Consider the following 16,758-nt stretch of genomic DNA (forward strand, 5'->3'; position numbering starts at 1 on the left):
ACTCTCCTTGTCTAGAGGACCAGAGGTTTGTCAGCCAGTTTCTGGCACCTGGAGGAACAAATGCTAATGGCAGCACAAACCTATGAGCCTATAAGATATCATTAAACCCAGACTGGGTAATGACTCTCCCTAGGATCCTCAGATGGCTTCAAGTTACACCTCCCAAGAAGACAAGCTGGGCTTCTACCTCTTGGCTCTGACTATGGAGTGCAAAACTGTACTTAAGAGCAAGTCCAGCAGCAAGGCAAAAGGAAAGAAACCCGAATTTGCAAACTAAAAACACCAACCGTGAGCAAGGAGGCATTGGCTTCTTTTCTCCCCTTTCCCCCAAACACACTTTCAAATGATCTGTGTCCTGATAGAAACTACAATTCCCATAATGCGATGCATTCACCTAGAGGAAGTGGGCCTGCTACAGGGTTTTCACTGGTGCCAGACACTTGGTCCTAAGTGTGCATGGATGCATGGGGAACTCTCTCTCCCATCTACGGGAACTAAGGTGAGTTTCTCCTTGAAAACTCAGTTTACTTCCTGAAACTTTGTGAGATCAACCAAAAGAAAGAAATGTATTAGGAGCATTAGATAATTTGGCCTTTAAATTCTTAGTTCTATTAATGTAATTGAAGTTATGAGACTCCATGGTTTTGTTTTTATTATTGTTAAAAATGTGTGTTCTGTTACATATAAATTATGTCCCTTTTGCCTTAAAATTTTGAATATCTCCCCTCTCACATTAAAAACGTATTTGTAGCTGTGTGCCAGTGGCTCATGCCTGTAATCCTAGGGACTCAGGAGGCTGAGATCTGAGGATGCTGGTCCAAAGCCAGCTCGAGCAGGAAAGTTCATGAGCTTTCTCTCCATTAAACCACCAGAAAAATGGAAGTGGCCTTGTTGCTCAATTGGTGTAGAGCTCACTTTGATCTGAAGGGATCAGGGATAGTGCTCAGGCCCAGAGTTCAAGTCACACAATCAGGTATTTACAGACATTTAACCGATTGATTCTGGAATCATTTCCCCCTGCTCTAATATATATATACTGAAATAAGATAGCAGGATTTTAAGGTAGACATACTTTATACTCTTTGAATTAAATTGATTTGTCAAACTCTCCCCATTACTTTCCCAGAAACTCCCAAATTCCATCTATGAAATTTCAAGGAGTTTTTGGTTATTTGTGTCTAAAGTTTGCCTTTCCTTAAAAAGTTTTTTTCCCTGGTTTTGTTGTTGGTCCTGTGGCTTGAACTCAGAGCATGGGCATTGTGTGTAAGCATTTGCTGTGCTCTACTTGCCTTTCTTTTATTAATTGTTTCAGGGAACTAGTAAAAAGTTTCCTCCCAGGGTTTCTTAGAAAATGGTACTCCTTCCCAAGACTTCAAAAAATGCTTGTCTAGGGAGATTAGGTTGAATATGGGTGGAGGTAGAGTTTAGGGTAGGTCTATGTTCATGTGAAGCTTGATCACTTGCTCCAAACCAGTCTGTTTTTACTTTTCTGTTTTGCATGCCTTGTTTTGTTTTGATTTTCTACCTCTTCACTGATCCTAGAAGTTTCTGGAAGCAACTGTAGGCTACATATGTAGGGGTCCTCAGACTTGTCTTCCCAGACTGTATCCATTACACTGTGGAATAAACCTTTTGCCTCTCTCCCTCATATCAGACATCCTAAGCTGTCTCTGAATGATTTGTTGTGATTGTTGATGATCCTTTCCCCACATCATGACTGGGAATGATTGTGTAGGAAATATTCATGCCTGATATTCAGTCCTCCAGTGCATAGGTTCTCCATGCCTCTTTTAGTGGACCTGAGCTATTCCTCATGAAAATGGAGATCATGAGGCACATTTGGATGTATAGATGGCAACATTGGAGCACCTATAAAATATGAAGCAAAAAGAATTCTTTCTTTCTGTAAAAGTTAAAAGTTCCTGAGAGGCAAGGAGATAAGGATCAGGTAAAAATGGCTGCTTCCTAAACTAGCTGTGTCCCATAGTTTTCAATGTTCAAGGTTACATTTTTCAAACATATATTTCTAAGTATTATGTTTATTGTACTAGTATAAATAGAATTTACTTCCTACATTATTTTTGAATTGTTCATTGCTCACAGACTTGTCTGACTATTTCTTATACAAATATTATATCCTCTTATTGCATTGATCTCAATTATTGAGTGTTGTAGATCCTGAGGTAGAAGGTACAAGTATGGTAAGGTATTCAGGGATAGATTATGGCTCTGACTTCCTCTGGAAGAAAAGGTGAATGAATGGAAAAAGTGTGAGCTTATGCATAAAACTTGTAGAATTCATTTGTCAGGAGATGTGGTGCACCCCACTTGGTTTCCTGTATTCCTAGAGATTCCTTTGTTGGTGATTATCCACCACCATAGAGGGCCTGTAGATCTCACTTCTTGTCCGCTGTTCTGGTGTTCGGAGCCTCCCAATATTCACTGCAGGACTGGTCTCAGAGGAGTGACGTGATCAGTGGTAACTTACTGGACCTCATGTTTGTCAGCCTGTGTGGACAAGCTCACCCTGACATAGACTGGATGCTGCCTTGAGGCCTATTTGCATGAATGCCTGTCTCAATATCATACCTCTGCTTCAGAGACCTGTTTTGTTTCATGATTCTTTGATCACTTACAGTGCAAGCTTGTGTTATGTATCTGTACAAGCTGGTAGTTGAGCTGTGTATTGTTTTAAAGGACGGGGTGTTGTTTCATGCCTCTTGCAGGAACAATTGTATTTTCACTAACCTTATAAATCCTCTGAGATTACTATTCAATTACCTTAACTTATGTTGCCTGTTTAGTTGATAGAACAATGATGGTAGATTAAGTTTGGGTCTCTGTTTGCTATTGAGCTTTAGAGGGCTCTTAGCCATTGCTGCCAATTTTTGGGAATATTGGTTGCCAACCTTATTGTACCACAACTCTTCTTGCTAGTGCTATTGCTTCTGCTGTGAACCTTATGCAAACCATATATACAGCACAACATGTTAATTCTTTAGCTTGATAAATTTCCGGTGCCCTGGGATGCAGGTGGAAGTAGATAAAAAGATTGTGATAAGTTTTATGATTTGGAAACAGCAATGATGTATGTTGATAATCGGGTGGACCTGCTAAAGATGTGGTTAAAAATGATGTGTCATGCTAATGGTCAGTACATCTGTGTTATCCTTCTTAAATATGATGGAAATATGACTTGGACCATTATCCAGTGTCTTATTTGAGGAATCTGGTCCGTTGATAATTTAAGCTTAGACATTATGCAGCTTCAGGGTCAGATATCTGAGATTGGTCACTCCACCCTATAGGTAGCACACCCCCAGAATTAGCTGCATCACTTCTCCATTACCTGCAGGGATTCAACCTGGATAATAACACACCTTTTGCTATTTCTTACGCCTTTTGCTCTTCATTCTTTTTGTATGCGTTTTTTTCCCATTCTTCCTGAGATATATGATCTGCTGCTTTTTCTAGGTTCAGGCTGATGGACACTTGCTCAATTTACAAAATGATAAAGGCGAGACATTGGAGACCCAGAGGTGCCAGGAGCTGGCAAGGTGTGAGCAAAACCTCCACAACCACTACCCTATTCATAGGAGGGAGTTTTCCTATTACTTCTGGCCCTGTGGGCTTACCTGTAGAAATTTGGTGGACAAAGGTTGAACAGGAATGAGGAAGGATGAATATGATCTGCACTTGCTGGCACATTGAGTCCTACAACAATGTGATGCAAGCAGTGTGCACATATAGAAAATGTCTATAGCTAAGGGCATTGCTGGAATAAAAAGGAATTCATCATTGGTCTTGTCTCTGTCTCTTCCATTATCATCCCCCTGTTCTTTTGGAGCACTGCTGGTGTTGTGGCTGGCCCAGCAGTAGTAGTATGCTTACCTAAAATGCAAGAAGCCCTGGTTTCAAGTCCTCAATACCACATACAGAGAAAAAGCAGAATGTGGAAATGTGGCTCATGTATTAGGGTGCTAGTCTTGAGCAAAAGAAGTTCAGTGACAAGCCGGGCACTGGTAGCTCTCGCCTGTAATCCTAGCTACTCAGAGGCTGAGGTCTGAGGATCCTGGCTCAAAACCAGCCCGGGCAGGAGAGACCATGAGACTCCTATCTCCAATAAACCACCAGAAAACCGGAAGTGGCGCTGTAGCTCAAGTGGTAGAGCACTCGCCTTGAGCTGAAGAGCTGAGGGAGAACGCCCAGGCCCAGAGTTCAAGCCCCAGGGCCAACCAAAAAAAAAAAAAAAAAGAAGTTCAGTGACAGTGTCCATGCACTTAGTTCAAGCCCAGGGTTGGGACATAAAACACAAGAAATGTAAGCTGGGTGCTGGTGCTTCGTGTCTGTAATCCTCCCTTTTCAATAGGCTGAAACTGAGGATTTCGGTTCAAAGTCAGACTGACCAGCAACATGTGTGAGACACTTATCTCCAGTGACCACTAAAAATCCCGAAGTGTGTTGTGGCTCACATGGTAGAGCACTTGAGCTCAGTGATGGTTCCCAGGCTCAGAGTACAAGTGCCATGACCGAACAACAAACACAAAAAGGATAAAAGTATAAATGAATACATCAGAAATATAGGCTTGAAAAATGAAAACTACACTTCACAGGTAGTCTTGGAAGCACTCCAGTTTTTCCTGATCCTTTTTTCCTTGCCTCTTAGGAATTTACTTTTACAGAATGAAATTAGGTTTTCTTTATATTATTAGAGGTGCTTTTCAGTTGAAGTCTATAATCCAAATATGGCCTTTGATTCCCAGTTTTCATGAGGAATAGTTCAGCTCCACAAAATGGACATGCAAAACTCATACACTGGAGAAATAAAATCAGGTAGGAAAGTTTCCAATCCAATCCATCCCAATTATGTTGTATGTAAAGGATCACCAAAAATCACAAGAAACCTTAGGAGACAAGTGTAGGATCTCTGATTATGAGAGAGAGAGAGAGAGAGAGACTGTTGCAGACCCTGGGGTGCCTGCAGGAGCAGGCAAAATGTGAGCAAAGGCTTCAGGGCCATTGACTCCCACCCTCAGGACTGCAAGTCATTGCCCTTTATGGTTTGAGGAAGTGTGTGTTCTAGTTGATTGGCCTGGGGCTTTAAGGGAAGGGAGGCTTTGGTGGAAAACATAGATTGAAATAGAGTGAGGAAAGTAGTGTGCTGTTTGCACTTTTTGGCAGAGTGGGCTTAGACCATTATTACACAAGCATTTGAGAGACATAGCAGAATTGTGCCATCAGCCATCTCTCTGTCTACTTAATTACCATCCCATTGGACCACAGAAGCCTTGCTTGTGCTCTGATGAGACTGCGGCGGGAGACAAAAGATTTATTACACAGTTTAATGGATAAGTCTGAGAAGACAAGTCTGAGGTCCCCTGGATATGTAGCCTAAAGCTACTGAGAGGAACTTATAGTTTCAGAGAGGAGGTAAGAATATTGAAGAGATTTTCACATGCAAAAATGAAAAGACAAAATCAGACTGGTTTGCAAGTGATTAAGCTTCACATCAACACAGACCTACCCTAAACTTCACTCTTCTACACACCTGCATTCATTATGACCCCCAAATCACTCTCTTTGTAGGAAAATCAGGGTAATGTGCCATGTACTTAAGAATCCCTGTGAGGAAACTTTTCACTACTTACCTGAAGAAATTATTAAAGGACATGCAAATAGAGCACAGCAAATGTTCACAGATAGTGCACAAGCTCTGAGTTCAAACCACAGGACCAATAGCAAAAACAACAATAATAACACCTTTAAATAAAAAGCATATTTCAGAAACAACCTAAAACTCCTTTTAATTTAATAGATAGAATAGGGTTTTTTTCTGGAAAATTAATTGTTAGATTTTTGTGAAATCGAAATCAACACAAGGATTATGCTGCTTTTCCAGGTAACAATCTTCCTATTCTAGGCCTAGGTCTAGGAAATGACCCAGTATAAGTTCAGTGTCTGTGAGTACCTTTGCAAGATGAGAGGGGAGGTATTAAAAATTTTACGGCAAAACAGATATATAATTTACATTCAGCAGAACACAGGAATTGAATAAAAAGAAATGTATGAGCAACACAGTCACATAAACTCAATTTCATTATTAGAACTAAGAACCAAACAGTAAATGCATCCAGTTCTCCTCATATTGTGGCTGGTTTCTGGAAGGAAATAGTGTTTTTCCAGTAAAATTCAGCTTAGTTCCAAAAGCTGGGAGAGAAAAGTCCCACTGTATCCAAGCACTCTTGTAACCTGGGTGGTGCCGAGCATTGTGGGAATTGTAGTCTCCAAGAAGGACATTTTCATTGAAAGTCCTGGGTTGTTTTTGTTTTTTGCAGGGCGGAGGTGGAGCAGAAGATCCTTTTGGGCATGCGTCTCCCCGCCCACCACGGGCATTTTAAATTGGTTTCTTCTGGATTCTTTCCCTTTGCCTTGCTGCTGGAAGTGCCCAGAAGTAAAGTTTGGCCTTCCATAGGTGGGAGCCACGAGGCTGGCGCCCAGCTCTGTGCAGTGGAGCTTGGGAGCTGTAACTTGAAGGAATCTCAGGCTTTGGAACTGATGTCAGGTAGGAACTGTGCGATTGCTGTGGGAGTCTCCCCTCCATGGATTTCTTTTCCTGTTTCTGTTTCTGTTTGGTCATTGGTGGGGCTTAAATTCTGGGCCTGCAAGCACCATTCCTGAGCTCCTCAGCTCAAAGGGAGAGCATTACACTTCAGTTAAAGTTCCTACTGCCCCCTCCACACTTTTCTCCAGTCTGGAGTTGATAATTTGCCTGATGTTCCGGATTTTGTTCTGGCATTAGGCTCTAGGCCCTGAGGTGCAAGAACCTGGTTTCCAAATATGTAAGAGCAAGCTGGGTGATTCTGCAGATGAGGAGAGCCCAAGAGCTGTGCATTTGTACTCCAAGACCAAGCGATTCTTCTATTAACCCATGTGGCTTTATTTGCTTTGCCCAGGTATAAGAGGAGTACAGGAAGAATTCTAGTGAAATTGTGAGGTGTGTGCCTGCCTTGAGTCCTCTTACATTGCAGTTGTATTTGGGGCTTCTGTGTTGTTTCTCCTAGAGATATTTTAATCTGTTCGGCTTGAGTTTTTAATCTACTGGCTTCAGTTCACACATGTTTGTACACGACCCTGTTTCTAGAGACAGTTGTACATGGGATATTGGAGTAGTGAGTGCTGGTCCTGTCTTTTTAGGAATGAAGCCTAGCAATGTTTGAAGCAGAGCACCCTATGAATAGGAATCTCCATCCTAAATGGACATACCTTGTCAATTCTAAGAAACGCTAAAGGGAAGAAGCAGAAAAGCACAGGAAGGGGAAGATGTTGCTAGCTTCCTTTGCCTTCTGCAAAAATTGTTGCTACTTCCCTGAGTGCCAGATTCCCGTAGTGCATTTTCCTACACCACTCTCAGTCACTTTTTGTTGTTGCAAGATTTAAACTAATTTCTAGGAGTTGTGATGAGCTGTATTGAGGAATAAGCCAGAGCATAGTTATGAGAGGGTACCTGAGGCTGTGGTTTGGGATGGTGGGGTAATTGTTATGACTGAAAGTATCTATTCATGTAGTAATCCCTAATCCTGTTTTTGCTAATTTATTCAGCCTGTTAACACTGTTATTTTTAGTATGTAATCATGCAAACTTACATTAATTGTGCCATCTATGGATTTGCTAATGCTAGCTCTAATCGGTTAGTTGTGCCTAGTAGCACAGAAAGTGTTGGTCTGGGACATGTGGCCTAAAAAGAAAATTCACAGAAGAAAACTTGAGGTATTATGTCTGACTCAAGGTTTTATGCTTTGTAGGTGTTACTTATCTTCAGGTGTGTCACGCCTAAATCGATTATTTTATGTTGTATCTTTAGGATGGCCAAGGTTCTTCCCATGACTGTTTAGGGAAATGAACCTTAGGGACTTCTCAAACCTGGGTTTTCCTCATCTTTACTCATGTCCCTTTGGCCAAAGCATTTTAAATGGCAAATTGCTAATCATTGCATATGTGTGCAATGGGTAGAGTGAAATGTGCTATTTGACACCCATTATTGAAATACTATAACATAAGAAATATATTCTGTATAAATTTTTCTCTCTATCTTTGGGTGAAAACTACTGAGGTACATCATACATGCTTTCCATGGTGTTTCAATATGTAAATATATAAGGTAGAACTCAAAATCCAATGGATTCCTAGATACTTTTGCATTAAAAAAGCAGTTCATACATCCCGAAGTATATTCAGTGATCACTACTTTTAGTGGAAATATGATATATTTTTGCTTTCTATTATTCAATAATTTCATTGGGAACATTCATGTTTTTTGAATATATTGTGTACATAAACATAGAAAATAGTTGGTTTAATAGTATCTATCTATCATGAAATGGGCTGGATTTGTGTTTATTGGATACTTTAGTGCTCGGCTTGAGACATTAAAGATTCTTCTCTTATAAGAAGGCTTTACATTTTCACAATAAAAAATAAATAAAAATTTTTTAAAGAGAAGGCTTTAAGGTTTTCCAGCTCATGTATCATGTTTGCAAGAGGACATTCTGGGCCCAAAATCTCACAGATTCATTTCTGAATGCGCCATTTCCCTTATATCCCAGCCATGCTTCCAGAATCTTCTGCTCATTGTCAGCAGCAAGACAGAATGAATGGATCTCTGGTGAGTTGATTTTTTTATTTTTCATTTGTTTTCTATTCCATTATATGAACCTAAAGGTGTCCAAGAATTAAAAACAATACCAACCACACAGATTCAGCCTCAGGAATATATTCATAAATCAGATAAAGATGGCTTGTAAATTAGCAGATAAAGATTGCTTCTAGGATTAGCAGATTAAATGGTTATATAGTTTCTAAGTTGAATTCAGATTGGCTTCAGAATGTCTAGGTTTCATCTTGTCATAAAATGTAGTCACACCTATTATGTGATGTAATGACACCAAGCAGGTTACTTCTCATGGAAGGTGAAGGATAGATTGCCACCAGATCACATCCTCATGAGTAAAATTAAAATATCTCAATGAAATTTTCCTGGAATTCCTGAAATAGTGTGGTCAAACACACCTTCGTGTGTTCTTAAGGAATGATTAACCTATATGTACTTAAATTACTCTCCATATATAGTTCTTGGACTACTTCATGGTCTTGGTCTTACTTGAAACTTTGCCTGTATTTCTTGCTAAGCTGTATGGTCTTTCTACAAATTCCTGTTTGTTTTCTAAAGTATTCTCACAAGATTTCTTTCCTCTGTTTTCTCTATTTTTGATTTTCTACTGGCTAGCGTTGGTTATTTTTCTCTTTCTCTCTCTTTGTATCTATCTTTCTATTATTTTTTCTTTTTTCATTCCCTCTTTCCTCCATATGTGTCTCAGTTGTTTCTTTTCTTCAAATGATCTATCTGGAACAAGATTTTCTTAGTGATCAGCTTTATGTTGCTAACATGGCTCTTGGGATTGACATTTTTTTATCCACTGTATAGGAAAATTGTTGTCTAGAGAGTTCTTCAGGATTCCAGAAACAAAGAAAATTAGAGAAACAAACAAACAAAAAAAAAACATAAACAGATAGACTTAGGGGAAACCAGGGTTCCAAAAGCTCTCTGGCACTTTGTCCCTGGGTGCCAGCAAGCAAGCATAGTTCCTTGAGGGCACCCAGGGAAGATTACCATTGATAACATGCAAAAATGAAGTATCTATATTAATAGTACAATCAGAGCCACAATAGGTTGTGAGGAAAACATGTTTCCTTATTCTCCAGAGACAGAAGACTGTTGCCCAGAGAAAATGCAGACATGGAGTTCCTCTTACCTAGCCTTCAAGGTCAACAGCACCTCACTTTCAGATGCTATCTTTCCAACAGTAAGGAAAAGGCCTGCACTCCAGTCTCTTAACCCTCTCCAGAATTCTCTTTTAACCCTTCTGCGGCCAGCTCTCAGTGCTCTCAGTGCTGTTAGGCTGGAATTCCAACCTCTCAAACCTTTCCCCCTTCAACTCAACTTCAGAGTTCCCTACAGAAAAGTACTTTCTTCTACCAATTGATACACTACAAGAAAATCTCTTTTCTCCTGATTTTGTGTTGGTCTAACTTCATTTGATGTGGTATTCAGTTTTGTTTTTCCTTCCCACTACTGTTGAATATTTTAATTCACTGCCAGTATAAGATTGGAACTAGTGTTGAAAAAAAATAATACAGTGACGAGATGTTCTCTATTAGAAATACCTCTTGTCGCAAAATCTCACAGATGTTTGCTCAGGAACTGATTTTGATCTCTGAGGTATTTCACTATTAGGTAACACAAGTGAAAATATATCCTTAGAGATCTACTGGAGAAAGGACTCAGGAATATGTGACCCATTTGAGCATTTGGTCATATTTATCATTTTTGTCATCTTGAGTGTTCCTTGAGCCTCCCGATATTTGCCTTCACCTCCCATGAAGGCCTATTAAAATGAAAACCTTGTCAAGGAATATTTTCCCCCCCTACCTATATTTTGTATTGTACAATGTAGGCAAAGTTTACAAAATTTCATGGTAGCAGTTCTTTTTTACATAGGAAGGAAATATCAGTGTGTCTATGACCACATTTCAATATTTAGTATTTAAACCAAACATGGTAAACCACGGATTTTTTTATGTGGGAACTCAATTAAATCTTATAAGGGCCTAATCAATCATTAGTTACTTTCTGGAGTACTGTTACTGTATTTTTTAATATTCATGTGGACACTGCTTTTCATAGATCTAGCAATGTTCTATGTTCTGTATTCCATGTGATATCCTGAATGTGTGCTGCTTACTTTTGAGAGTACTTGTTAGTAGAAGGTCTAAATAGGATTTATGGTGAAGCAGTATGTGTAAATGCAGGAAAAATTTTGGTTTAATTCATTTTTACCCTGGTATGTACTGAAATTTTATCAGAAATGATAATATAATTTTTTAGAAACCTCCTTAGAATTAATGTTATCATGCCAGATTATTGTCTCCTTAGATTTTTTATCTTGTCTCTATTGCTAGCAGCAGAAATGTGTTTGCATGCATTATGGAAACTGTAATTTTTTATTGGTCTTGGGGCCTGAATTCTCGGCCTGGCTGTTTTCCCTGAGCTCTTCAGGTCAAGGTGAGTGCTACCACTTGAGTGACAATGCCACTTTCATTTTCTGGTGGTTTATTGGAGATAAGTGTCTCATGGACTTTCTTGCCTGGGCTTGCCTTGAGCCTTGATCCTCAGACCTCGCCCTCCTGAATAGCTAGGATTACAGGCATAAGCTACCAGCGCCCTGCAAATCTGTGTGTTTTAATGACCAGGTTTATGTATTGTCAAATATTTCTAGTTTGGTGTTCAATTCTCCCAGTGAATAAATAACAAAGCTAGCTGCAAACATTTTATGTAAGACCAAAGCATACATGCAGCATAATGAAATTCCAGGTTGGAATTCTCATAACCCAGGTCTAATTTCTTGATGGAAATGTTCCATTACAGAAGCTGATGTCATTTGATGATGTGGCTGTGGACTTCACCTGGAAGGAGTGGCAGGATCTGGATCCTGGTCAGAGGACCCTTCATAGAGATGTAATGCTGGAGACCTATAGCAACCTCATGTCCTTGGGTGAGCAAAGGTTATTTTCCCTTGGAATATCAAGTGCATTTATTTTAGTAGACATTAGACTATTTATGTTGTTTAGGGAGAAGATTCCAGTCCATTCCCAGGTAAAAAACTGCTAGTATAAACGCAAGTCAAATTTGAGTCTGAGAGCTTGATGTTGTTGGTCTTTCACACTAGTGCTTGAGCCACAATTCTATTTTGGCTTTTGTTTTGGGGTATATTCTGTGTTTACATGCCCAGGTTGGTTTCAAGCCTGCCTCTTCTGATCTCACCTCCTAACTATAGGATTACAGGTGTAAGCCTTTGGACCATTACACTTAAAAAAAAAAGGCTTCCAAGCCATGGGAAGTGTCATTTTTTTCTAAGGGAAACTTCGACTTCATTATATGTAATACAAGAGCTAATTTTATTCTCGTTGTTTAAGAAGGCAAATCAGTAGTTGGACAAAAGTTCTAAGCTGTGATCCACTAATAGGAGACTGACTTGCCAGACTTGGGTAATTATTATAGGTGGATCTACAGTCTAGAATAGAACATACATTATTACTGACAGTATGCTCTGTAAATCAGTGGGTGAAAATGTGTATTTGTAAGCCAAACCAGATACAGTTTAGTGCTTCAAGCTACAAATCCTATATACTCCAGAGGCTGACACCTGAAGGTTTCAGTTTGAAACCAGCAGCTGTAGAAAAATGACCATGAGACTCTTATCTCCAATTAACCATTCAAAAACTAGAAATGTAGCCAAGACTCAAACTAGTAGAATGCTAGATTTTAGCAAAAGAGCTGAATTCAAGCCACACAGTTGGCAAAATAAACACAAAGCTGGATGCTACTCCACCATGGAGCTGTTAAGAATTAAGAAACCATGGACTGGGAAGGTGGCTCAGTGGTAGAGGAATTGCCTTCCATGCATGAGGCCCTTTGTTTGATTCCTCACCACATAAGCAAAAAAAAAAAAAAAAAAGCCAGAATTGGGGTTGTGGCTCATGTGATATATACAGTGCTAGCCTTGAGCAGAAGATCAGCTGGACAGCGCCCAGGCCCAGAGTTCAGACCCCACAACTGGACTCCTACCCCACAAAAAACAATTGAGAAACCAGATTTAGGAGCAACCTTGTGAACAGGATGACTTCCACCTTACATTAATGATGACCCAGCAAGAGCAATAGTTCTCCACTATTTCTTAATCACAGGACACTGTGTTCCTAAACCTGAATTGATTGTCAAGCTAGAGCAAGGTGCAGATCCATGGATAAGAGAAGCCTCAGACAAGAATTTTACAGGTGAGTTAAGCATCTTGAATGGTGATGATGGGTCCAGAACCCAGTTGGTCTGTTTATCTTGAGCTGTACAGAGCGATAGTATTCCTAGTGCCCCTGAATCATGTATGGCAGAGAACTAGGTGATCCTTTGTCTCAAGGAATTGTCAATCCAGAATTCTCTGGAAGACAAACTGGATTTTGTGTGCCAGTGTAGTTAATGTTAGCAATTCTCTTTTTCTGTAGAGATGTCATTCTTTAAGAGAAAAAGACAATAGGAAATGTACAAAAGGAGATCTCATTTTCTTTTAAACTAGTATTATGCATGTAGGAGGTAAATAGGAGAATGATAGTGCTGCTGTTCTCTGATAAGGACAATATCTTATGAGTTGAGCTGGGCATAGAGTGAGATTCAGAATGGAAGCATTAAGAGTACGTTGATGAATAATTTCAATAAATATTTCCTAGAAAAAAATAGAAAAATCTGAAATACAGAAAAACATTATATTCCATTATAAAATGTCAGTGCTATATTCATAGTTAGTACATTGCAGTGAAAAGTTTATAAAGCATAAAACAATGCTTTCATATTTGAAAATCTTATAACAGTTAAAATGTGATAAAATACCTTTACAGTAAGGAATTTATGGATCTCATTTATGTTTTTGTCTATTTTTTTGTTATGCATTTTAGGTATCCAAGAAATGGAGGATGTGATTAGCACCTGTCAGGAAAGTCACAATAAATATCTCTCTGACATAGCAGTCATGAATAGTAACCCAGGGGAGGAAAAAGTGAGACATATAAGAAGTTTTAATTTGAACTCAAAACAGAAGTCAGAACTGATTAAGCATAATGGGAACTCCTTAGGCATGAGGACAGAAAAGGTCACTGGGTGTCACAATATGGGTGTTTTCAGTGAGCCTGGTAAGATGTGTGCTGTATATACTCCTCGTGTGTCTTCTGTAGTTAAAGAATATAAACAATGTAAAAAGTCTTTCACTGAGAAGACACACCCTATTGTTCCTCAGAGAACACACACAGGAACGAAACCTTATGAATGTAACGTGTGTGGAAAGTCTTTCGCCAAGAAGGCATACCTTACTATCCACCAGAGAACACACACAAAAGAGAAACCTTTTGAATGTAACATTTGTAGAAAGTCTTTCACCTGCAAGGCATATCTCACTGACCACCAGAGAACACACACAGGAAAGAAACCTTATGAATGTAACATGTGTGGAAAGTCTTTCACCAAGAAGTCAAACCTTACTGTCCACCAGAGAGCCCACACAGGAACTAAACCTTATGAATGTAACATGTGTGGAAAATCTTTCACCCGGAAGTCAACACTGACTGTCCATCAGAGAACACACACAGGAAAGAAACCTTATGAATGTAACATGTGTGCAAAGTCTTTCACCAAGAAGTCACGGCTTACTGTCCACCAGAGAAGACATACAGGTGAGAAACCATATGAATGTAACATGTGTGAAAAGACTTTCACCCGGAAGTCAGAGCTTACTGTGCACCAGAGAACACACACCAAAGAGAAACCTTATGAATGTAACATGTGTGGTAAGTCTTTCACCCAGAAGACAAACCTTACTGTCCACCAGAGAACACACACAGGAATGAAACCTTATGAATGTAATGTGTGTGGAAAGTCTTTCACCCATAAGTCAAACCTTACTGTCCACCAGAGAACACACACAGGAAAGAAACCTTATGAATGTAATGTGTGTGGAAAGTCTTTTACCCAGAAGATACACTTTAGTGTCCACCGGAGAAACACACACAGGGGAGAAACCTTATGAATGTAACATGTATGGAAAATCTTTCACGAAGAAGTCATAACTTACTGTCCATCAGAATACACACGCAGGAAAGAAACCTTATGAATGTCATATGTGTGGAAGGTATTTCAGCCAAGAGTTACACATTACTGTCAACCAGATAGCACACACAGGAGAGAAATTTTATGAATGTAACGTGTGTTGAAAGTGTTTCACCCAGAACATACACCTTTCTGTCCATCAGAAAAGTCCCACCAGAGAGAAATATTATGTATGTAGCAGGCATGGAAATTCTTTCACCTGGAAGGCACAACTTAACATCCATCACAGAACACAAGAAGAGAAACTTTATGAATGCAACCAGTGTGGAAAGACCTGGAGGTCACAGCTTAACACACATAAGTTGATTCACACAAATGAAATAACTTAGGATTGTACCAAATGGGAAAGTCTTTGACCTGTAAGAAAATTGAAAATGCAATACAGAACAAATACAGGATAGAGACCTTATGATATAGCAGATGTGGAATCCTCCAATGACAAGACACAGCTCAGGGTACATCCCACAACACACAAAACACACAGACACACACACACACCCTCACACACAGAGGAGAAAATCCTATGTAGGAAAAATAAATGGAAAGGCTTTTAAGGAAAAGTCCTAACTCAGTTTGAATCAGAGAACAGACACAGGCGAGAAAATACAAATGTAACAATTGTGGAAAGTCCTTTACCAAGTATTCATGGATCCAAGTTCATAGAACACATACAGCACAGTAATCGTAAAAATATTACAAATGTGGAAATCCTTTGATTAGAAAGGAATACCTCATGTTCATCAGAGAACTGACTCACATAGGAGAAAAGAAAGTAGTGCATAGAACATATGTGAAATGACTTTCAATCAGAACTGAGTCCTCAGCATATGTGAGAGCAGAGACAGGACAGAAATTATGAGTATAGAAAACATTTTGCCAGAAGTCACATCTGTACATGTATCAGAGACCTGGACACATGACAGAATCTCTGTAAATATGAACATGAATGGAAGTCTTTTAACCAGAAGCCAAACTTCAGCAAGTATTAGAACATTTACTCAAGAAAGAAGCCCAACCTAGGAATATCTTTGTCCAAAAACCTCTGTAAATTATACAGAGAAATCCTTCATGGCACAGGTAAGCTAGGTGTGATGGGAAACCATTCTTAACTCTTCAGCTCTCTTTGAGCCAACATTTCTCATCCTCTCATCGTGTTGAGTGGGGATGGTGTCATTCAATATTATCCAAAGCATGTGGAAACAACCAGTCTGGACAAGTGATTCAGAGATTGAAGTTATTAACTTCCGTCTTTTATACTAAGGAATGGTGTGTCAGGGTAATTTGATAAACTCTTCTTAGAAATATGAGGTCTGTCCCTTTGGGACTGGATTCAGATCATCTGCAACATGGTTAGGGGAACAATAGTTGAGTGAAGACTGTTATGATTGGAGGCAAGAACATGAGAACAACTTTTTTTCTATTGCTCTCTTAAGTCCCCCTCTGTATGTGTGATCCATGCATTACAGTACAAATGACTTATTCCAGTTCAGTTTTTGAATGGAAGATCTAATGGATGATATTAGTCCTTATTGCAGTACATACATGGTAGTAAAGTCTTTCTTGGAGGGGTAACAATGCTCGATAGGAAATGTATTCATGACCTAATTCATACAATTGCATAACCAATTTGTACAGTATGTTTACAATAAAATATATATTCTAAAAAATATGGTGGATTAATAAAGACAAGAGTCTCAAGATTTTGCCTTGGGGGAGATATTTTCTCAAAATGTCTTCAGTGCTTGCTCTTTTCTTTAATTAATCACTGGTGATGAACACCTTGTGATTGATTCACTCTTAGCCCATTTATTTGTTCTGCTGAGTGAGCTATAACAGCAGTGTGAACGATGGGTCACACCTGTGTTATCTCAAAGAGGGCCAATGTAATATAACATTAGGGGAAATAATCAAGCACACAATGATATTGATTAATCTCTCCCAAAAATTGAAATAATAAAAAAATACTATCTGCCAATTGACCTACAGCATCACTT

The 16,758-nt window shown here is 39.2% G+C and overlaps 1 protein-coding gene across 1 annotated transcript in view; it reads left to right on the plus strand.

Moving 5' to 3' along the window:
• LOC138811666 (zinc finger protein 182-like) overlaps positions 1-16,758 on the plus strand; it is an 89,899-nt gene that overhangs the window by 24,219 nt on the left and 48,922 nt on the right. Inside the window, exons 6-9 of the mRNA XM_069999368.1 lie at positions 3,475-3,557; positions 6,336-6,562; positions 8,604-8,662; positions 14,151-14,445. Coding sequence (XP_069855469.1) covers positions 3,475-3,557; positions 6,336-6,562; positions 8,604-8,662; positions 14,151-14,445 — 664 coding nt within the window. The remainder of the gene's footprint in view (positions 1-3,474; positions 3,558-6,335; positions 6,563-8,603; positions 8,663-14,150; positions 14,446-16,758) is intronic.

The sequence above is a fragment of the Dipodomys merriami genome, unplaced genomic scaffold (assembly GCF_024711535.1).
Source record: "Dipodomys merriami isolate MVZ:Mamm:240054 unplaced genomic scaffold, mDipMer1.0.p SCAF_547, whole genome shotgun sequence".
In the NCBI taxonomy this organism is placed as follows: Eukaryota; Metazoa; Chordata; class Mammalia; order Rodentia; family Heteromyidae; genus Dipodomys; species Dipodomys merriami.